The sequence below is a fragment of the Meleagris gallopavo genome, chromosome 4, assembly GCF_905368555.1.
Source record: "Meleagris gallopavo chromosome 4, MGAL_WU_HG_1.1, whole genome shotgun sequence".
NCBI lineage: Eukaryota > Metazoa > Chordata > Aves > Galliformes > Phasianidae > Meleagris > Meleagris gallopavo.
The window spans coordinates 29,911,300-29,932,737 of NC_139407.1; the positions used below are offsets into that span (position 1 = coordinate 29,911,300).

The 21,438-nt window shown below is 45.3% G+C and overlaps 1 protein-coding gene across 11 annotated transcripts in view; it reads left to right on the plus strand.

Moving 5' to 3' along the window:
• The first annotated feature begins 2,395 nt into the window (after window positions 1-2,395).
• The window catches only part of RUFY3 (RUN and FYVE domain containing 3), a 53,407-nt gene continuing 34,364 nt past the window's right edge, over window positions 2,396-21,438 (plus strand). For 4 of the 11 annotated variants that reach the window (XR_014882987.1, XM_085222675.1, XM_085222680.1 and 1 more), the window contains exon 1: window positions 2,398-2,928. Coding sequence is in view for 9 of the 11 variants with exons in the window: in XM_085222675.1 (XP_085078801.1) it covers window positions 2,625-2,928 (304 nt within the window). In the remaining 2 variants the exon portion in view is untranslated. Of the gene's footprint in view, window positions 2,929-9,435; window positions 9,624-20,414; window positions 20,538-21,438 lie in introns of those variants that run through there. The other 7 variants (XM_085222677.1, XM_085222676.1, XM_085222681.1 and 4 more) reach the window with 5 other exon arrangements.

A 21,438-nucleotide genomic window follows, 5' to 3' on the forward strand; every position in this document is an offset into this window, starting at 1 on the left:
TTATATGTTCCAAATCCATGGGGTAAGAGCTGTGCGTGCCAATGTCAGAGAGGTATTCAGTGGCCAAATGTATATAGCTCAAGATTGAAAGAAGTTCTGCTGGCTTCGCTGGTCCTGTATTTGTTTGCCCCCTGCTGTTCATAGGCCAGACAGCAGTACAGTACTGCTTAATGATCAAAACCAGAACTGCTCCATTGAAACAGGCTTTTACTGCAGCTCATTGTGAATTGATTCCCCTCCCCATGAAATTGCCCTGGAGGTCTTTGCCTGCCTGCAGAGCTGTGGTGTTTTGTACCACAGGAGGTAATGGAAACTAATGAGGAGTGTTGATGGCAGTGGAGAAGTAAACCTTGTCATTTCTGATCAGCACTGAGACTTTCTGTGCTGTTATCAGGTCTGTGTGTGGGGAGAGGAAGGATTGAAGGTATGTGCAGGAGAAAGGATTCATTTCTCATGACCTGAAGCCACAGCAGTGAGTGTTTTAAGATTGAAATTGCCATCTGAAGCCCTGCAGCTGATTTCTCCACAGAAGCTTAGCCACTCAGATTGGGGTACTTGCTCAATCCTCATTCAGTGAGTATCACCAATGCAAACATGAGGCTTTTTTGAAGAGGTCACTGAAAATGCCTTTTCATTTGAGTGATGCTCTTGCTAACATCATGGCTTTGGGTAAGACATGTAATGCTTACTCTCTCATACTGTAAGCAGCAATCAACAGTATTAGCTGCTTGCTGTTCCCAGAGAAAATGCATGGCTTTGAGTGGGTAATCATGTTAAATGTGCAAGTCTGCTTCAATATGAGAAACAAGTCTAAGGTGTACCATGGAGGGAAACAAGTGCATTTTCTCAAAGTACATCATTCTATTGACTCTGCGCTGGGCTGATAATGGAGGCTACCACTGGCAATGCTGAGGCTTTGGGATGAGGTCAGTGAAAGGTAATATGTTAGAGAAAAAGCAGCTTTGGTGGTAATAGATGTTACAGGGGATGTGAAAAATGTCCTGCAGAGAAGCTAACCGATCTCATTACTACAGCATCTGCTCATGCACATTTCACACTTTGTGTGAAAAAGAGAGGCTGATGCACTTCCATAAATTGGCAGATAAGCTGCAAGTATCCTTTGTGGCTTTGTATTCCCTTGAAAAGCTTTAGGCAGCTGGGAAGCAAAATTCTGGCAACTTCCATCTGAGCAGTAAATAAGGGATATACATTGTGATATTCTTATAGGCTTGCTTTTCCAGAAACGTTGGGGTTAAGGCTCATGGTGAGAGCAGACAGTGCGTGTCAGCGTGCCCACTGCAGGCAGCTGGCAGATGGCACAGCATGTCTCCCAGGACCACTGCACCAACCCGTTTAAATGAAGATTAAACATGGCATTTTGTTCAGTTGGTTGGCTCAGAGATTGGGCAAAGCCATAAATACTCCTTTCCGGTACGGCTGTGAGTATGAGTAATCACGACTGTGATTATTACTGTGGGAGGGAGAACACCACACTGTTGCTCTGATAAATGCTTTTTAGAGGTACGTTTTGTGCTGATGTGAAATCCCTGATGGCGGTTAGGTTTTCAAGACCCCTGTAAAAACAGATGCACGTGAAACATGGGAAACACTGTAGGCAATAATCAGGAAATGAGAAGTGGAGTGAGTTAAAGTGGTTAAAGCATCATTTTTTTGTTCTTTCATCCAGAGTAAGCCTTTGGAAGTTGGAACAGAACAACTACAACAGCAGAGAGATGGACAGTGCTTTCTGCATCACAGCATGCATTTGCTGTTCACAAAGGGTAAGGAAAATGCGTTTAACAACTCAAAAGGAAATACATTCACTACTGCCTTCATTTTGCTTTTACAGCTGTCTTCCATTGTGTGCCATCAGCAAGAGTTTGGATGTGATTTTACTCTGGCTCACAGCAGCAAGTACGCATCTCAAAACCAAACGTCCTGTTAAGGCAGTGACACAGTGTATGACAGCGCTGGAAGGCAGCCCCCAGCAGGCAGATGTCTTCAGGGCTCTGTGAGATCAAAAAAAGGGAAAAGTGACTCGTTTCATCTTCACCTTGGCGTCCTAAGTGCGGGCTCTGTAAGAGCTGACAGTTTCATTCTTTGCTGCTGCTGCCGCTTGCAGCCCGCGCTGGGACCGCCTGCCGGAGTGAGAGCCCTCGGGCACTGCCCTCAGGAAGGCGCTCCTCCCCGTGGTTCCCTACGGCCCGTGGCTGTATAAGCGGTAAAAGCGATATCTGGGCTCGGTGTCGTCACCTCTCGTCAGAGGATCGGAAAACGCTTTTCCCAGTACGGTCCTGGCTCCCGGCAGGCCGGGCGCACGCAGAGCGAAGGGTGCCGGCCCCGCCGCACGGACAAGTTCCCGCGGGTGGGAGCCCGCCTTCCCAGGCGCCGCTCACGCGCTAAGCCCCGCCTCCCCCCGCGAGGGCTCTGTCCGGCGGGAGCAGCTCCGCACCTCCGGGGCCGCCACCGCCTCCCCGCCCCTCGCACGCGGAAGGCGGGCGGGGCCGCGCGCCGCCTCCCCTCACACGGCGGGGCTCGCGGCCGAGGAAGCCCGCGAAGCCCGCGGCGGGGCCGGCTCCGGCGCTCCTTCCCGCCCGGGGCGGGGCCGACGGTCCGGGGCGGCGATGGCGGAGGCGGAGCGGGCGCCTCTCCTGCCGCCGCCGGCGGAAAGTTCCCGGGACGGGGCCGGGGTGGGAGCCGAGTCGCCTCCCGGCATGGAGCGGCGGGCCGAGCCCGGCCCGGAGGAGGCGGCGGTGACAGAGGAGGAGGACGAGGCGCGCCCCGCCTCGCCGCCCTTCTTCCTCCTCTACCCTGGCCATGGAGGCGCGGCCGCGCCGCACGGCGCGTGGAGACCCCCGGCGCCCCGCGGAGGGGCCGCGCTGCCCGTGCTGCTGCTGAGCTACCCGGGGCCCGACGGCGCCGCGGCCCGTGAGTAGCGGCGGGGCCGTGCGGGGAGGTGCCGCGGAGGGGCCTTTGTGAGGCTGGGGCGGGGTGCCGGGACTCCCGTTTGGAGCCGTACCGTCAGCCTGCCCCGCGGTCCGCGGGCATGAATTAGCGGTCCCCGTGCGACGGTGGTACGTCGGGCTGCTGCGGACGGGGCGTCCTTCCCCGAACTCGCCCGGCCCCCGAGGCTGCGGTCGTGGCCCCGCCGCTCCCTCGTGCGGGCGGGTCGGCGCCGGGACGCGGGGTGCTGGCGGGCGGTAACGCCGGTCCTCCAGCTCGGCACCGCCGGCGCTGCGGGAACCACAGGTTTCTGTCCTTCTCCCGAGAAGCGCCGTGTGGCCCTTTGAGACCTCGCAGCCCGTTTTGGAGAGGGTATCTTTGGCTGCGCTGTTCTCTTTTTGAAGCTAATGCACTTTATTTAGCTATTACTCAGCAAAGCTATGACCGCTGAGACCAGAAGTCGATTTCTGTAACAGGGAGCAGCTGAAATGATTTCCCTTTGTTTTTAGTTACAGGAAGGGCCCCTGCTGCCAGCTGCTGCCTGCCCACCCTGCTCGGCTGTCATTCAGGCTGCTAACTTCCTGTCAAAACCTTCCTTTTTACAAACTGGTGCTTCCTAATCAGGAAGCATTTTCTCGCTGTAGTTGTATGATATGTGTGTGAGGAGGGACTGAGCTATTTGAGGTGAAGAGAATTTCTCACGCTCTTAAAAAATGTATTTCAGCTGCCCGGAGAGGTTGTGGATGCCCCATCCCTGGAGGTGTTTGAGGCCAGGTTGGACGGGACCCTGGGCAGCCTGGTCTAGAATTAAATGCCGAGGTTGATGGCCCTGCCTGTGGCGGGCGGTGGGGGGGTTGGAGATTCATGATCCTTGAGGTCCTTTCCAACCTGGGCCATTCTGTGATTCTGTGTTTAGTCTTTATTATGGTACTTCATGCAGTTCAAAAATGCTGAATTCTTCTGATTCCTTTGTGGAGGGTCTGTGCAGATGTGTGAAGCTGAGGCACTGAGGTGAGCTTGTTTACTCAAGATCTGCAGGAGTTAGCGTACAGCCTCGCCACTGAGCAGTGCGTCGTCCCTCGTGTTGGTGTTACAGCGCTGGCTGCCTGCATAAGCTTTGGGAAAAGCCCTAGGAAAGATGTATAGAAACTCCCTTGCACTTCTCTGTCTCAGAAGTAATAGCTGCCTGCACAATATCGGATGTTGAAGCCCACTCAGTCATAGCTGTGTCTGAACGGAACAGGAACCATGATTTATTTGCCTGGTCTTGGACTGTGCTCTGTTTCTTCTGGTGCACGTTCTGTCTGCAAACCAACTTTCTCATCGTGCCTGTTGTTATAAGATGTTGTGGTTCTCGTGTCTCTGGAAAAGCGGGCTCTGCTGCTAAGTTCTGCCTATCCACTTGCTGCTTCAGGACTGATGTTAAAGCAGCGGTAGAGCTTGGCTCTGGAGGAGAAAGGGCTTTGTGTTAGTGCTGCCCTTGCTTTTGGCTACCTGTAGAGTATGAGGCCTTGCAGATGGTGTCACTCTCTGCACCTCCTCTGAATGGTAGTTCTTCTGTGTGGCTCTGAGATGTGGTGTCATTAACAGTGGTCTGGACTCTCAGGATGCTCTGCCTGTATTGCTGGGGAAGGCCATGGCTGGCCTGCAGACCCTGTGCCACAGGCTTTCTTCCAGTGCCATGAATGCACATTGCCATAGCACGTGACTCTCAGAGTTGACTTCTCTTGCTCTTTGTTCTGCAACAGTACCCAAAGCGGTCAATCACATCTGCTTCCCTTGATTCTTCAGTGCTCCAGTTATTTTTGGTGTTAAGATAAGCTGAGGAGTGAGAAGAAGACTATTTTTGCATCTTATGCCTGGATTAAAGTTGTGACGCACTCTGTGAAGACTAATCCCTCTCTACTTAGCTGTAAACTGAAAAGATTTAAGTGAAAGATGTTTCCTGCTAGATCATGAGTTCTTCTCTTTGGTGTCATTTCCATAAGTTGTAATAAAAATAATGTCGTTCTATTGATATATGCCTTATATGATAAGTGGGATAGTGACTAACACAGTGGGGAGGGAGTATTTTGAAGGCTTATTTGAAGTAGTGTTTATTTGAAGTAGGTTGCAGAAACTTTTGGTGCCAGCAGTACCTGCTTTGATACAGATGGTTCCAGTCAGAGAGAGAACAAGAGGAAGACTTATGCTGAGCTGTAGTAAATACTCAGAATACTACTTAAATGCTGTAAAAGCCACTTAATTATGCTGCCTTCCTTGCTCCCACTCAAAGCCTGCTGGAGGTATTTGATTCCTTAAATCTCTGTACTTCACAGTAATAAGAGAACAAAGTTTGTCACTTGTTCAGGAAACAGAGAAATTCTAATCCCATTTTCCAGTAGTCACAGCTGGCGCAGCCACTGAAAGGAAGGCAGGGCAGCTGGTGGTGTGTCAAAGGGGAGGGGAGAGAGGTTCCATGAGAGCAGAAGTTGTGTTCTTGGATCTGCCTGTAAGAGTTTTGCATATCAAGAAAGAAAATAGAATGACCAGAATTGTTTCACATAGAAGTGTGGGAGCTGCCTTACTGGACTGGAATGACAAGCTGTCTGATCTTACGCATCAGTCACAAACAGGCTACCTGCTTTACAAAAACATGCACAAACTTGCCTATGATTCATGCTTATCTTATGCTGTGGTATAAAAGCTGGTGTTTCGTCATAATTTTTTTATCTTGTCTGCATGGAATGATCTGCTCCTGTACTCTCTCAAGATGATGAGCAGCTGCTCAGAGCCCTGTGATATGTCTGAGCTGTTACCATCAGATAGTTAGTTTCCTTTTGACAGTGGTTCCAATTTGTGTAGTGTCGATAGCTTTTTTTTTTTTTTTTTTTTTAATGGTTCAGTGGTCTCCTGCAATTTTAAATAACCAGAAGTCATGCAGTCATCTGAAGCAGTAATCTCATCTGCCAACTTTGCTGTTTTGCTGTCTGGCTGTTGTGCAGCCCCTGTGCAGCCATTGGGGGAAGTTCTCTGCTAAGGAACAAAGGTCGGGGTGGTGGCAGCTTGGATGTGCTGGTTCTGAAAGCAGAAGGGCTCAAAGGTGTCCTCTGGAGTCCAAAAGGTGGTTTGGGGATTTGTTTTGTAATTGTTTAGATCATTTTCATTTTAAAAGCTGAATAAATTGGAAATACTCTCCAGTACAACTGAGATTTGAAACGCTGCTGGATGGTGGAATGGTTTGCTTCCAAACTGTGAAGTGCTAAAATTCAAACATATTTGCCAACTGCTGTGTTTTGTAATCTAGCCAGAGCCTCTATCTTGCTTTGCCAAAGTGTGGTTAGTACTAGACTTTTCTAGGACTGCTCCAATCATCTGACTTGTTTAAGGTTCAGAAAGTGATCCTTCGTTGACTGACCTCCTCTCCCCTTATACCTGCACTTGACCACTCATTGAACCCAAACCTTCCTACAGCTCCAGCACTTGGGATCAAGTTGTGAGGAATTCTTTTTCAAAGGCTTTATGAAAGCTACAAATACATGATACTGTTGTTTTATGAGATTCTTTGTTGCTTTATAACTCTGAGGCCCAGGGTAGGGATAGAGGTTTCGTGTCCTGTTTTCCAGGTGGGGGGTGAAAGGCTCTCAGATCAATAGATCACACAGGATATCTCTTGTGTTGTGGGGTTCTGTTGTCTTGTTTTAGTAAAATCAGTTAAAATCAGTCAGGTTTTCAGCGGAAATGCTGAAATGAAAGAAAAATCTGCGGAGATGTTTTGGTGTTGTGCCTTAGGGGAATAGAACTTTTATTGAGGTGAGGTAGCTGTTTCTTTTAGTCTAGCAATTGTTCAAAGTCTGACAGGTGCTATATTCTGTTTTGTGTGAGGCATGCTCATGAAACAAAATATTTCAGAAGCAATATTTTGATTTACTTTCATAAAATCAAGAAGGTTGGAAAAGACCTCTAAGATCACCTGGTCCAACCCCAGATCATCCCCACCATGCCCACTGACCACAGCCCTCAGTGCCACATCTCCACGGTTCCTGAACACCCCCAGGGACAGTGACTGCACCACCTCCCTGGGCAGCCTGTGCCACTGCATCACTTTAGTTTTCCTTAATTAAAAATCCCTATGCAGTATTTAGAGCAGGAACATTGCGTAAGGGAGGTCTGAAAACACACCTGGGCTGAAAAGGGTGGAGTGGCTGCTTTTGTCTCTTCATGGTCAGAAGAAGCAGATGGCATACAAGGAAACCAGTAGAATAATACCTAAAGAAACTTCCACTGTGATCGTTCTGCGTGGGTCATCTGTCAGTGCTGAAGCCAGTGGAAGACCATTGTTTTGAAGTGGAAGCTGCAGGGTTGCACCCAGTGTTATTTGTAGTTATCACTGACAGTTACATACATCAGTTTACAAAATAGCTCGTGGTAATTTGTTGACTCTTAAGAGTTTATTCTGATGATTTGCTGTTTGTTTGGACTGCAAAAGCAGGAGCGAAGGGAACAGCGTTCTGTAGCTGTGTAGGACAACTTTCACTGGTTTTTGGAGTAGTGAGATGTGAGTGCTGAAACTGGAACTTGTTGTTGAAAGGTCATACAAATACAATATGAGCTAGTGTGTCAGCCTGTGATACCAAACCCATTCTTTCTTAGAGAGAGGGAACAATAGTAACTGTTGTTATCTGTCACGTAATTCTTCTTTCCATCACTGTAATAACGTGCTGCGTGGCTCGCTCTTTTAGTGTGTGGGGAGAAAGAGGTGCTGAGTGAGAAGCTGTGCACCAAGCAGGAAGTTTTCACTGGAAGCAGCAGCTTTCTCTTGCTTGGTGGAAATAACAGAGAATTTTCTGCGTTGCTTTTTTTTTTTTTTTTTTCCTTCCAGTTTTATTATGTATTTTTGACATAATTAGTACTTTTTTTTTTGTGAGTTGGAATTCTGATTTCTGTATCAAGGGATCAATTTTTCTTTCATCTCTATTAGAAATGGACACGTTGTTTCTAGCGTTTCTTTAGGGAAAAGCATACAGTCAGTAACTGAGGTCCTGTGAGTAGTCATTCCTGTGTTCCCATCGATGTGCTTTGTTGGTGAACAGTCAGCTTCTGCTCACTTCCTTGAGTGGGTGTTGGGGATGAGCCTGCATTTCATATGGATGCTGCCCACCTACTCTCTGCCCATACTGGAGCCATGCAAGAATAGAACCATCCCATAGCTCCCGGGGGCGGCAATCCTGCATCGCATCACTGGCTGAAAAGTGACTGAGGATAAGAAGGCTCTCAGTGGGCTGGCGTGGAGCAGCGCTGCCTCCCATGCCCCGGAGATGGGGTGCGTGGGCCAAGACATGGAGGAGGTTTATCTGGCTGTGCGGAACTGCTGTTTGGCTCTTGTGACACTGAAAGCCCGTTTCTGTGCCTGCTGAGAGGTGATGCTTCATCCTGAGCTTCACCTGAGCAATACCTGCTTTCAGCTGATGCTTCTGAAGTCTAAGATTGTTGCGTACCTCCATATGTTTGTGTTCTTCCTCATTTTTCTCCGGTGTGTGCGTGTGCCCTTCTTAATCCTACCTTACCGAAGTGCTTAGCTCTAGAGCTCTTTTTTTTCTCGTTGTTTCCCCGAGCGGATAAATCCGTCCTAAAATTCCTCTATGCATGGGAAATCTTAGTTCAAAGGTACCACATGAGGGGGTTGCACAACAAAAATAGAATGGAACTGCACACCTGCTGTGAAAACAAAGGTACTTACTTCCCTCGTGCAGCGGCATCCAGCGCATGAGAGGAATACAGATGTCTCTTTGTATTCCTTGTGCTGCTCTTCTTTGTAGTACGGGGGCGGCTGATGAGAAATCCGCGCTGTGCCGCTCAGAAATTGCCCAGCAGAGCCCGATGAGAAGCTGCTGGGGATGATGAGACCTAATTGCCGTCCCTGCATCAGCAGCGCCTACGAAGCATCCTGGGAATTGCTCGCCCCACGCTCAGAGCAGCTGGTCACATGAGCCTGAATTTTCAGTTCAGTTCATTAGTCAGCCATTTTGGTCAACACCCTGCTTACTGCGCACAACCAATCCTAGCAGCACTCGCTGCCCTGCCTGAGCTGGCAAGAAAGGCACCAGCAGCTTCATTTCAGCAAACCTGGAGATCTTTTTCTACATTCTTCCTTTGTTTTTGCCTGGGTAGCCATCAGAGGAAGCCCTTCTTTTTCTTCCTCCTGCTTTTTTTTTTTCTTTTAATATATTTTTTTATCTTTTTTTTTTCATCTTTGATACAGAAGCCAGGTTTCCTGTGGTTGCTTAGGATCAATAGCCTTTAGCGTATCTGAAGACAACGACAGCCGACGAAGAGGAGGGAGGAACAGACGAGTGTGAAGAGCAGCGTTTTTACCTTGCTTTATATATGAAAAGGCCAAAGCAGTCTGTGCGATCCTGAGCATATCTGACCTGTAATAGCAAGGTATTTCTTGTTTTCTTCTTCCAAAAGCCCTTCTTCTTAGTTCTTTTTTCCCTGTTGTTGTCGTACCAGCTGAGTCATCATGTCTGCTCTGACGCCTCAAAGCGACATGCCAACCCCCACCACCGACAAGATCACTCAGGCTGCCATGGAGACCATCTATCTTTGCAAATTCCGAGTGTCCATGGATGGAGAATGGCTCTGCTTGCGCGAGCTGGACGACATCTCGCTGACTCCCGACCCAGAGCCTACCCATGAAGGTACGGTCCAGTTTGCTGCCTCGGGATCCCTGCAGCCGTCGCATTGTTACCGCTGCTGCGAGAGTTGGGAGGGGGTGTCTCCAGGATGAGATGCTCTTGTCCAGCCTGCAGTACCTGGAAACCGTGTGATGTATACCAGAAAGCCAACTCAGTGCTTCATAATTTTCTTGTCTTTTGTAATCCGCCCTTTTAACAGAGACAGATCTGTGCTTTTTTTTTTTTTTTTTTAATGTATCAGGAAAGATCGGGTTTATGTCTCAGGAAGGAATGTACTGTGGTGTGTATTCCATAGGGCATACTGATAGCATGCTGACTTCTGTCTGCATACGGTCAGTGGGTAATTTTTGGAAAGCCCCAAGTGATTGCACAGCTGCGCTTATTGTCAGGTGATAATGCCACCATGAGTCTTGCTCCTTGCTTCTGTTGAGCATGCTGCTGTTTATTACATCTCAGGAGCCTGGAATGTGGAGACATCTTGCTTTTTATTGCAAATAACTTTGTAATCTGTGCTGATGGTGAAAACAATTTAATACCAGGTCACGTGAAGTGAGAACTGAAAGCTTTGTAAGATAGAAATGGAGAAGACAGCCACCCATTGCGTCTCCTCCTTGCCCTTGGTAGGGCAGAGTTCCTGCAGAAATTGATTGTAAGGTGGTCTTGTGCTTCCAGGGTTACTTAGCATCAATACTGCTGGGTTCTGAGTGACACTTGGGGGATGCTGAGCATCTTTCAGTCCTGCAGTGAGGGAATTCCATCTTTACACTCCAGGCTGCTTCCTGTTAATAGTTAAGTATGATTCCACCAAGTAGCTTTGCTTGGCCCATTTGATGGGGTTTGTCAAATCAATAACATCTTTCTCTATTGATGTCTTTTGGATGCAGCAGTATAAATTGTGGTGTGAATTTGAGCTTTAAACTTAACTGATCGGCAGCAGCTGTTGGGTTTGGATTTGCTTGCCAAATGGGGGGCTAGAGAGGGATTTCAAAAGCAGAGGCTGACGTTCCCTCTGAAGAACATCCCAGCATTTCAGAGAGGTGCTGTGGGCTCAGGAATATGGATCCTGAGTGGTAAGTAGAGTTTAGCCCAGGGTGCAGCAATTCAACTGACTTCCAGTTTCCATGTTCTTGTATGTGGCGTGGACTTAGGCAGTCTTTTGTGGTCTTAGACTTCATTTTGTTTTGTTTTAGCAGTGTCTTCTAGTGTTGATAGATTGATCTTTGTTCTCTCTCTCTGTCTCCTTCCTCTATCCGTCTGATAAACACTAGCCTCCCTGATGATTTGTCACACTGGGGTTAGTAAATGACCTGAGCAGTCTAGGGCTCTCTGGAAAACCTCTCTGTCACACTGCAAGTCTGTTGGTTAGGTCTTTGTTCTCATATGAGTCTTCTTCTCTCTCCTTGCCTCCTCACTTTAGTCAAACTCATGGCAAGATAGGCTTAGATGATTCCATCTACCCCAGTGCATGGGCTTAAGCTTTTATGGATTACTTTTCCCAAATGTGTTGAAAATGTGTCTCTATAGCATACAAATTGCACTCCTGTAGGCAATGAAAGCACTAATACTGGACTAATGCTTCCCAAACTACAAAAATAATTGTTTTAAATACTCTTATTTTAGTCAGTCTCTTGCAGGTACCAGAAGGGTTTGGTTGGAAGACAGTATTTGCTTATTTTACTGCAATATTGATTCTTATGTCAAAAATCAGTAAAAAGAGAGATGTACAAAAATGACCTTTATGGAGATATTTATACATTTATAATGTAAGGTTGCTTGTTGGAAGGGAGAAAGACTTGATCCAAATTATGTTATTAACAGAGACGATAAGCTCAGGAAGAAGTGTTCATAACAGGAAAGCTGACACAGCTTTATCCCTGGCATTGGAGCTGCTGTTACTGCATCAGCACTGCTCCTGTGTCCTCTGTGCGTGGGGATGAGGGGACAGGAGGACAGCTTGCAGATGCTGGGTGCTCCTCTGAGAGGGAAAGCAAGGGAGCCAGGGCTTGTTCTGTAGCTTCCCTGCAATTCTGATGTAGGAAGGTAGGAACTGAAGGGAAAAAAAAAAAAGAAAAAAAAAAAAAAGCCAAATGCATAACAAGAAATTGTATTTTTTTCTTACAAATCAAGACATAAAATTGGGATGTAGTACAGTCACGTATCTGAAAGAAGGATTTAATGACCCCTGTACTGTCCTTTAGATCTTGCTGCTTCCCAAAAGGTTTTGCCTTTGGGCTCTTTCCACTGATTTTCTGTGCCCCCTTGCCATCCTGCCTTCCTCCTCCTCGCTGTCTGTACGCCTGCTGGGCTGCTCTCATGTGACATGCGGTGATGACTCAGTTGGTGAATGAGGTGGGAGACCTGGGGTCTGTGGCTTCTCCTCCTGGCTTCCCAGTTTTTTCAGCTGTATGTCTTGCAGGCCTGACACCCTCCTGCTTTGCTTCACGTGGTCGGCTGCAATGTGATGCTCTGCTTCTTATTTTTAAAGATACTTTTTTGTTGTTGTGGTTCTACCACAGTCAGTGCAAAACAAATGAAATAACTGACAAAACTGGATTGCTGCTAAACAAAAAGCTGCAGTAATTTGTTTATTTTTCTTTCTGATGAAAGCAGATTGTAAATAGGGATTAGTTTTATTGCTGCTGCTTTTCTTTTTTTTTTTCTTATTGACAGTTTGAGCAGGTTACTTAGGAAATGTGGTTTAAACCTGAAAGAGGAAGTTAAAGGAGGTGATTCTTGCTTAGCCTGGTTTTATATCCCTCATCAAAACCCCGAGTTTTAGTTCCAGTGAGAAAGAGACTTCAGATGATATCTCAGCAGTGCCAGCTCACGGCAATGCAGAGCTCTGGGGAGCTGGAGGCGAGTGCTGTACTCTCTGCTTTTGCTCCAAGGGCTCCCCAAGCAGAGGCAGCTGATGCTTACTGTTCTCAGGACTGACCTTGTTCCTTTTAAACAACAGTTCTGAATTAGGAACTCAGAAGTGTACTGTGCTGTGCAGGCATCACAAGGTGGCGAAATGCAATACAATTGGCTTTTGTACTCATTTGTTTGTAATAGATGTAGTGATTGTTGAGGCACCCTTAGGTGCCTGCATAGACAAGATTAAGCACTGATGGGAACTTTTAGAGAAGCTGCAAAATGGACTTGTACAGTTCTTACTGCTTGGTAGATTTCTGTTTTGAATAAGCATTCTTCATGAGGAGCTTCATGCTAGAGCAACGAAGTCTTAATCCTCACCAGATCAACTTCTAGTTGAGAGCAAAAAGAATGCCTGTGATAGCTATGTGATCTGAAATTGCGTGCTATCGAGTGTTGCAGTATCACTTAAAAAGAGCCGTAAAACCAACATCTACTTGCAGCTACTTTTCCATCCTTCTTGCACGTTTCAAAATAGTTTAAAGAAGCAGCAAGATCTTATTAGTTATGTTTTTGTTTTGCAAATAAGTAGCTTCTCAGAGCTAGAGTTTGCATGCTGCGGGCTGTGAGAATCGCCTTATTTTGGGTTGGGGAGCTGCAGTACTCTTTAGTTTGGTCCAAATTGTGTGACACGAGGGCTCGTACTGGGCTGGGCTGTGCAAGTGTGGGGACTGCGGTCCTGGTATAAAGCTGTACAGAGTAAAGTGCACCCAGGAGGAAACTCTGACAACTGTTTGTTTTGTTATAGCTTTTTTTCTAATGGTGTGGAATAGAAGCAAACTGCTGGGAGAGGTGGGAATTGCTTTAGGAGTTGTATCTTTCACATTACAAAACAAATTTGGCGTAAGCGCCCTGCTGAGGGTAGCAGAGACCTTTTGCATGTTCAAAGAAACCACGTGAGACTTTTTTTTATTGTAAGAAAAGTACCTCTTCTGACATCTGTATGGTGACAGAAACCCCTAAGCAGGACGAAAATTTGAGGAGGCTTAAAAAAGTGCATGGATTGCCAGATACTCCTAGGTCATATAGCCTCCTTACAGACATGAGCTAGAGACATTTGTTTAATAGAACAAATGTGAGGTTGGTTATGTGTAAGGTGTATGAATTACGGTCTGTTAAGAGTCACAGTCTTTTGAATAGTAGTTAGGCCATGTAATCCAGGCAGCACATACTGAAAAGCAATGCGATAAAGACTCATCCTCCTGTAGAACAGGAAGGAGGTGTCCTCCTTGCTACATTTGTGCTGAATCCCATCACAAGCCAGGAGCTGTTGAAGGAAGGGGAGGACAGAGAAAACTGGACTCCAAACCAAAGGAAGATTAAGTTTTAAAGCTCTTCATGGCAATCAGTACTATATGCCAGTCCTCAAATGAATTGAAAAAGGAGTGCACTGTAAGGTGTAAGGATGAGGGTGACGTCAGCTCTAGTTCTGTTTTGATTTAAAGTTTAAACTTTTTGCAATTCTTTTCAATGTTATAATTGGCAAATAGCATTCAAGAATTGTTTGCTCTTCTAAGCTTGCTCAGCCTAAATGAAGTGCAATGAGCTTGGGAAATATGGAGAAAGCCTATTTCCCTGACAAATAATTGGAAGCTGCAGAGAATCATTTTGGGTGCCAATCAAGATGCAAAACAAAAGATTGAAGAAAAAAAGTTGGTTTTCTTTTTCTTTTTCAGCATGCATGTGTCAAAATAAAATCGGCAATTTCCCATAGCAGTTATTCATGCATTTCTGCTTGGAAAAAGACTGATTGTGGAGAAACAGTCCGTGATCTCAGTTATGTGCACACAATTGCAAGGTACATACCTTGTTTGTTGCAGATCAAGGAACATACATACAGAAGTACCTGGTTTGTTGCAGATCCTTGACTGTTCTTTGTGTTAGCACAGTGCAACCCTTTACATGTGTTAAAATGCTCCTGGCATGGGACTGAAGTCAAGTTTTAGCTATGACCTTAATGCTTCCAAACGAGCAGCACGTTGTAAAGTCAGTGATGGCAACAGCCTTTAAAAGAAACTCTTGTTGTTTTTTTCACTATAAAATATTGAAGTCAGTTGTTGCAATTGGTGATGAAAGCACAAGCTGTTGGTGCTGTAAGGTGAAGTAAAGAAAGCAGTTCAAAGAATCATTAAGGTTGGAGAAGACTGCTATGATCATCCAGTCCAATAGCCAGCCCAGGCCCAATAACCACATCCCTCAGCTCTGTATGGTCAAATGCTGGGTAAGATGCAGTGACTGGGAGAACAGTGACAGTAGGAGTGGTGTGACAGTGCGGGGATTGAGTTGGTGTGTGATGCATGGCTGGAAGAAATAGATAAAAGCAACTGTTATCTGCAGAGAGCAGACTGCACCAGGTCAGCAGCATCAGCAAAGGGCAGGCAGAGGCTCTCAGGGGCACATTGGTACCCATGCATGCTGTGTTCTCTCTTTTGGTCTCCTACCCTGCAAAGAGAGCTGGGACTTGTGTAATTCTGTGGCTTGAGGCAGGCACTTGGCAATGCTGCAGGGTGGGAGAATGTGTTTGGTAAGCAGTTTTGGTAGCCATTTTTCAACCTTCTAGTTTTGGATATAGCTTGCTCAGACAGAAACTGCAGGCTGAAATGAATTGACTTCTTGTTTCTAGTGTATGCAGACTATCTGTCTCAACTTTTAGGTAGTACATTTTTTTTAATTATTTTATTCTGATCTACGTACACTGGCCATTTCTGGTGGTTTTGGATCACATATTATTTCAGCAGAGGGTTGCTGAACCCCTCTTTGGGTTGTCCCTTTTGTTGCTGACACTACATGAGCTACCTAATTTGCAAATCTATTGGAAAGAATTACTTATTATCTCTCTCCGTGCATACCTTTATTGACCAGTTTAATTATTCCTTATTAAATGTATTATTTCTCATTCCTAAGGCAATAAATAAGGGGATCGTGCAATGTAAATAAAAACAATAATATGACTGTAGCTTTCCTTCCAGTGGTAAAACTATTATTTGTCCATTCAATGAAAGAGAATGTTAGTCTTAAAGAAGGAAGGCAAAAAGACATGAATACAATCTGTCCTATTTCTGAGAAAATTCTTCCCACTTTCCCTTGTGGGATGCTTTGGCCCAGAAAAAAACAAGCAAGTGTTTAAAGCAGTGGACTAAAAGTTAAAATCAGAGAAATAATCCTATAATTTACATTCTAATGAGCGCATGTGTCAGCATTTCTTCCACTCACATCCATCTGGCCACCAGCATGGATGGTGCTTCTTCCCTTTAGGGCATGATAAGGCATAACTGGCAGTGAAACTGTCCGTAACTTCTGGTTGTACTTAGGGTTGCTGTAGATTTCTGCTTACTGCTCAGAGGACCTTTGAATGAATCTGAGAAGTGCTGAGGTTTGTTGATGAGGCACCGAGGAGGAAAAAGACCTCAGAGTGCTTTGGGTATTGGTGCTTAAGTGAAAGAAGTGTGTTTGTGTACTGAGGGGGAGAAGAGGATCAAGACAGCTCCCCTTGTTGCTTGCCACTTTTCTTTGCAGTTTGGTTAGATTTAGTTCAGTGTTGTCTCAATTTCTGAGTATGTTGTTTGGCCGTAACCGACTCATCAACTCTTCTGTAGGTCTTATTTCCCATGTGTCAGCTGTTCTCACTGCTTTGCTCAGAGCTTTTGTCAGTTGTGGCAGATAACCAGGCAGGAACAGAGAGGGTTTGATAGAAGTGCACTGAGACAGCCTGAATGCAATATGGCTGTCTTTCCTGCTCTTGGCCTCTAGCTGATGTCTTCCCTATATCACAACAGCCACTGTGGGCTACCTTAAAAATAACCTCTTTCTTTATTGGTAAGCAGAACATAGGGACCCCAAAAAACTAGCTGCTGTTTGTAAATCTTCAGCACGGTTAATGCTTTGTGTAAGCATCTGTACGTAAACTAGCGGATTCAGGTCAGGTTTCTCATAGCAGCCAAAATACTTTGTATATCAGACTCTGTTTTCACTTCCCAAAATTGGTGTCTTTTTTTTTTTTTTTTCTTGTTACTTTTCTGATCCATTAGCTTCTCCTTACAGATATTAATTAATGACTCTGTATATCCATACTCAGCTCTGGTGAGCCCACACCTTGAGTACTGTGTTCAGTTGTGGGCCCTCACTACAGAAAAGTCAACGAGGCCCTGGAATGTGTCCAGAGAAGGGCAGTGAAGCTGTGGGATTTGGAGCACAAGTCTTATGGGGAGCAGCTGAAGGAGCTGGGGTTGTTCAGACTGGAGAAGAGGAGGCTCAGGGGAGACCTTATGACCCTGCAGCTGCCTGAAAAGAGGCTGCGGTGAGTTGGGGGTTGGACTCTTCTCCTGGGTAGCATTGATAGAATGAGAGGAAATGGCCCTACACTGAGCCTGGAGTGGCTTAAATTGGGTATATAGGACAAATTTATCTGGAAGAGTGGTGATGTGCTGGCACAAGGTTGTGGTGGAGTCACCATCCCTGGAGGTGTTCAGGAAACACAGAGATGTGGCACTGAAGGACGTGGTCAGTGGGTGTGGAGAGGATGCACTGGGACTGGATGATCTTAGCGGTCTTTTCCAGCCTTATTGATTCAGTGGTCCAGTGACTTCAGATGTGAACAGAACACACAGACTGGGAGGCAGTGTGTGTTGGGGAATTTGCAGTTCTTTTGTTAGGCTTACTGCAAATCCCAGGAGTTTGCTTGTAGGTGATATCCCAGTATGGTCTTAAGATGCCCTTCTCAGGACACACTCCAAGGTCTCAATGACTTTCTTGTAGTGAGGGCCCACAACTGAACACAGTACTCAAGGTGTGGGCTCACCAGAGCTGAGTACGGATATACAGAGTCATTAATTAATCTATAAGGAGAAGCTAATGGATCAGAAAAGTTAAAGCTGGCAGTGCTCATTGCACATTATTTCTTAATGAACATGTTCTGTATAGGCAGTTTGGGGGAAACAGGTAAGTTTTTGTGTGGCTCAGGTCTATGAGTAGTGTTCTATAGTCTATGTGAGCTGAGCATTTATTGAAGGGCACGTGTTCACTTGTTTAGATCTATTTAAAATACTGCAGAGATACTTCTGCTGCATATTTGGGAACTCAAGCAGTTTCCTTCTCTTGAGACACCTGTTACGATGCACTGTAAAATGAATCTGATGCTTTTTTTATCCTGCTCTACCCACAAGCATGAGAATCCTTGGCTTCCCCTGCACATAGTCAGCTTTTGCATGTAGTGTGTTTTTGTGACACTGCTTAGTAGTGTGGCAACTTGTCGCGGAGTGGTGTTACCTTTGGAATTAAACTTTTCCTTAATGGTGCTGGGGGCTGCCAGAAGGTGTAGGAGCATTGCATTGTGGTGCACAGCTGGCTGGGCTTCGGAGAGGTATGGTGTTAGTTGGCTTCTACTCCCAACCTTGTGCTAGGTTCATAATTTCAATCTTAATAATAATCAAGAACTCTTTCTCTTTAATAGCAGTATAAAATCAAGGCTTCCCTGCCCTAGTGTGAAGCTGGATGTATCAGCCCCAGCTGCTGGACTGGCTCTTGTTTTCCAACCAGTTGAGATCTCTGTTTTGCTGACATTGCAGCGGTTAAGAAAATAACTTTAAAATGCATTATTCTTAAAATAATGGATAGGATTTTCATATTAATATATCTGTCATTAAAGTGCTTCAGTTTCTTCAATGCCTTTGCATTTGCTGCAGTGTGATACTCAGTTCCCCACTACTGCTCTTCCAGTGAATCTGGTTGGAGTGTGACAGTTCCATGACAACTTCATTTGGGTCTAAACTTGGTATCCATGTTATCACTGGTGTGTTATCACTATCATACCAAAAGTATTATACTGATCTTAAATGTACTGTGAGGAGGAGCATGGGAGCCATCAAGTTGAGGTTTTGCTTTTTTTCTTATGTTTTTTTTTTTGTTGTTAAATACTCTAGACAAGTGGAGAAAGCTGTACATAGTAGAAGAAGAGGTGAAATATATGTATGCAAAGCCTCAGTTAAATGCATGAGGAAATGAAAACAAATTTGCAAGGAGATGCTAATTCAGTCTGTTTCTTTTCCTCTAAATCTTTGCAGATACCATAGTCCTTCAGTGCCAGTGTAAATTGATGAATTTCTCACTAGAAAGAGGATTGGGATTTTTTAATACTGGGATTATTGCCAGTATTAAAAACAAACAAATAAACAAAAAAACAAATAAAATTGAATCTGCAGTGGACACTTCATAGAATCATAGAATGGTTTGAGTTGTAAGGGACCCTTAATGGCCATCTGGTTCATCTCCCTGGCAGTGAACAGGAGCACCTACAGCTACAGAGGTTGCTCAGATCTGCACATTTGTTTGTAAGCTTTACGGGAATTGCTTACTGAGATTTTTTGTTTCATTGTTTTCTTAAATAAAAGTAAAAGCCTCAGTCTTTTAGTGTGAAGGAGGAGGCCATCTTTCAGCTGTAGCTGGCAGTCACTTGAGGTTTCTTGCCCCTTTCTGTGAAACATTCAGCTCAGACCTGATGTCTGTGGGTGGGGGGGGATTGGACTGCTTGGAATTTGCTGACCTTATTTAGTTTGTGTATTTCTTATGATGATGAGAAATAAAAACCTGTTCCATGTGTGAGCATCGCTATCTGTCACAGCTGTCATTGTAGGTGGAAGTCTTGGGTGGCTGCTGGATGTGGAGTTGAGCAAAGATGGAGGCATAGAGGAGCAGAGGTGTTAAATGCTTGGCTTAGATGTTGCCTATGTGGTACACTTAGGGGTTTGAAGCTGCAAAATCAGCAGTGAGAAAGATGTGAAAGGTCTACTGATACCTGGCAATTGGCTCTTCAAGCGTTCCAAGTTAATTGTTATATATACATAGATACATCGGTTCAGAGATTTTCTTCACTATTTATGCCTGAGATTAAGGAAGAAAGCCCTCAATATTTGATAAGAGAGCATTCACCAATGATGTTTGATCTCAGCAGTCAGGTAGGGATTATGGGATGATCAGAATCTAATTTTGATCTTTACATCTGGTGGAAAGTGCTATTAAATAAATGATCACGTGTGCACCTAGATTTTTGACCTGATTTAATGTTAGAAATACTAGAAGTATAGCTAGAAAATATTAGCTTTATGGACTTGTTTATACAGATGTCTTACACAGGGTTTGCACAGATAAGGAATTCTTGATTCACACAAGTATTTGCAAAGGCAAAGGGCTGAAAGTAACCCATGGGCCATATGATCCGGTCTGTGGCATTCCAAAGAAGGAGTTTGGAGAAGTGCAAGAGAGATGTCCATCCACCACTGCACTGAGCTACAGAAAGCTTCCTGAGACTGCAGGAGGCTTTAACACCTATAATAAGAGACCAAAAGTGAAGCCAGTGGCAGGGGGAGCATCACCAGTGCTTTGCTATTGCAATAGCAGGGAGTTTCTCAAGCTGAACTCCCAGCTGTGTGTAGGAAGCAGGGGTCAGGAGGTCTGATTGCATTCATCCTCCCCTTCTTTGCTCCTAACAAGAGAAGGAGAAATCCCTGCTGAAGGAAAAGCAGTTGATCAGTTTCACGTGGGCAAATTAACAAGACATAATGGAGGGTTGTCTTCTACTGTTCTCATTATTGCAGTAATGCTTATAAATAGGGGCAGAAGGGAATTACTGGACCGTGAAGAAAGCTGGTACAAAACTGATTCCTGAAAATCATCTTTTTGAATAAAACAGTTTCTGAGGATAAGATGATGGTTGGTCAATAGTATTGCAGCATAAGAGGCTTTTGGGCATCAGCTGAACTACTGCTCACAGTGGTATTTCGGTGTTTTTCTTTAACTGTAGGGACTGTGAATGCACTGCTTGTTTGCTAGCACCGAGTCCCGTGGCAGGAGGCGGCTTAGCGATAGGTTTTCTGTGGGAGGGAGGAGGTCCTAACAGGATGTGTACTTTGCTCGGGACTTCGGCACGGTCGGTGTGTGAAGGGGAATAGAGCCTTTCTTGTGGTTTGGACGTTCAACAGTTTTCAGATTAGCGCTGAGGAGAGCAGGCATGTAAGTAGGGAGCTGAAAATAGGCAGGATTCGGATGTCTGGGGCTTTGTTTGTCTTTGTTTGTAGGTTCAAAAGTAGGGAATTAGTGGGAGTGCTGAAACAAGTTCTCCCTGTCCTGCCCGATCCTCTCCCAGGATACCTGCCTCCTCCCCGTGCCTGCCAGCCACCTGCAGGCTCCCAGCGAGGAGAAAGGGGCTTTTTCTGATCAAGTCTGCAGTGAATCAAAGATGCAGTGACAACATGAAACCAGTGACCCGAGAGTGGGCTGAGCTGGATCACCTCTGCACCATTTTTCATTTGTTGTAACAGAGTTAAGAGTTCCCACTAAAGCCTATTTAAAAAGTTCTTGGTGTCATTTTCCTGAAATGTGCAGAGCTTGCCATGCTTGCTTTTCCTGCGTAGCTGTATTTCTCTCTTATCTCGGGGGTTCTTTTGGGAGCTGGGTAGGAAAAAACTGAAGCAAATGCTGATGTTGCATAAATACCAAAAGTTGAGTGCTTTGATCTTCTAAAAAAATAATGTATTTCCTGCTTTTCCTTTTAGGATGTGTTTTATTACAATATTGATTGTCTTAATGAAAAAAAAAAAAGCAAGTTTTTTCAAGTTCTATTGAAGGCTGCCTTAATTTGTCTCGAGCTGAAAAAAAAAAAAAGCTTCTCTGTATTGCTTTGTGCAGACTAACAAACCCTTTTGTCTTGCAAATTTCTTGCTAATATGAACTGAGTTTTGTATTATGTGAATCTCCCTTTCAGTTATCCTTCCCTTGTACCTTGATTTTGAATCTTTCCTTTAGATCATGGCTTGCATGACATTTTCTTTCTTTTCCTTTCTTTTTGCTGTTTGCAAAGACTCTTGGGAGGATTTGACAGATGTGGTGGAGCAATTGCGTGATGATACTGAAG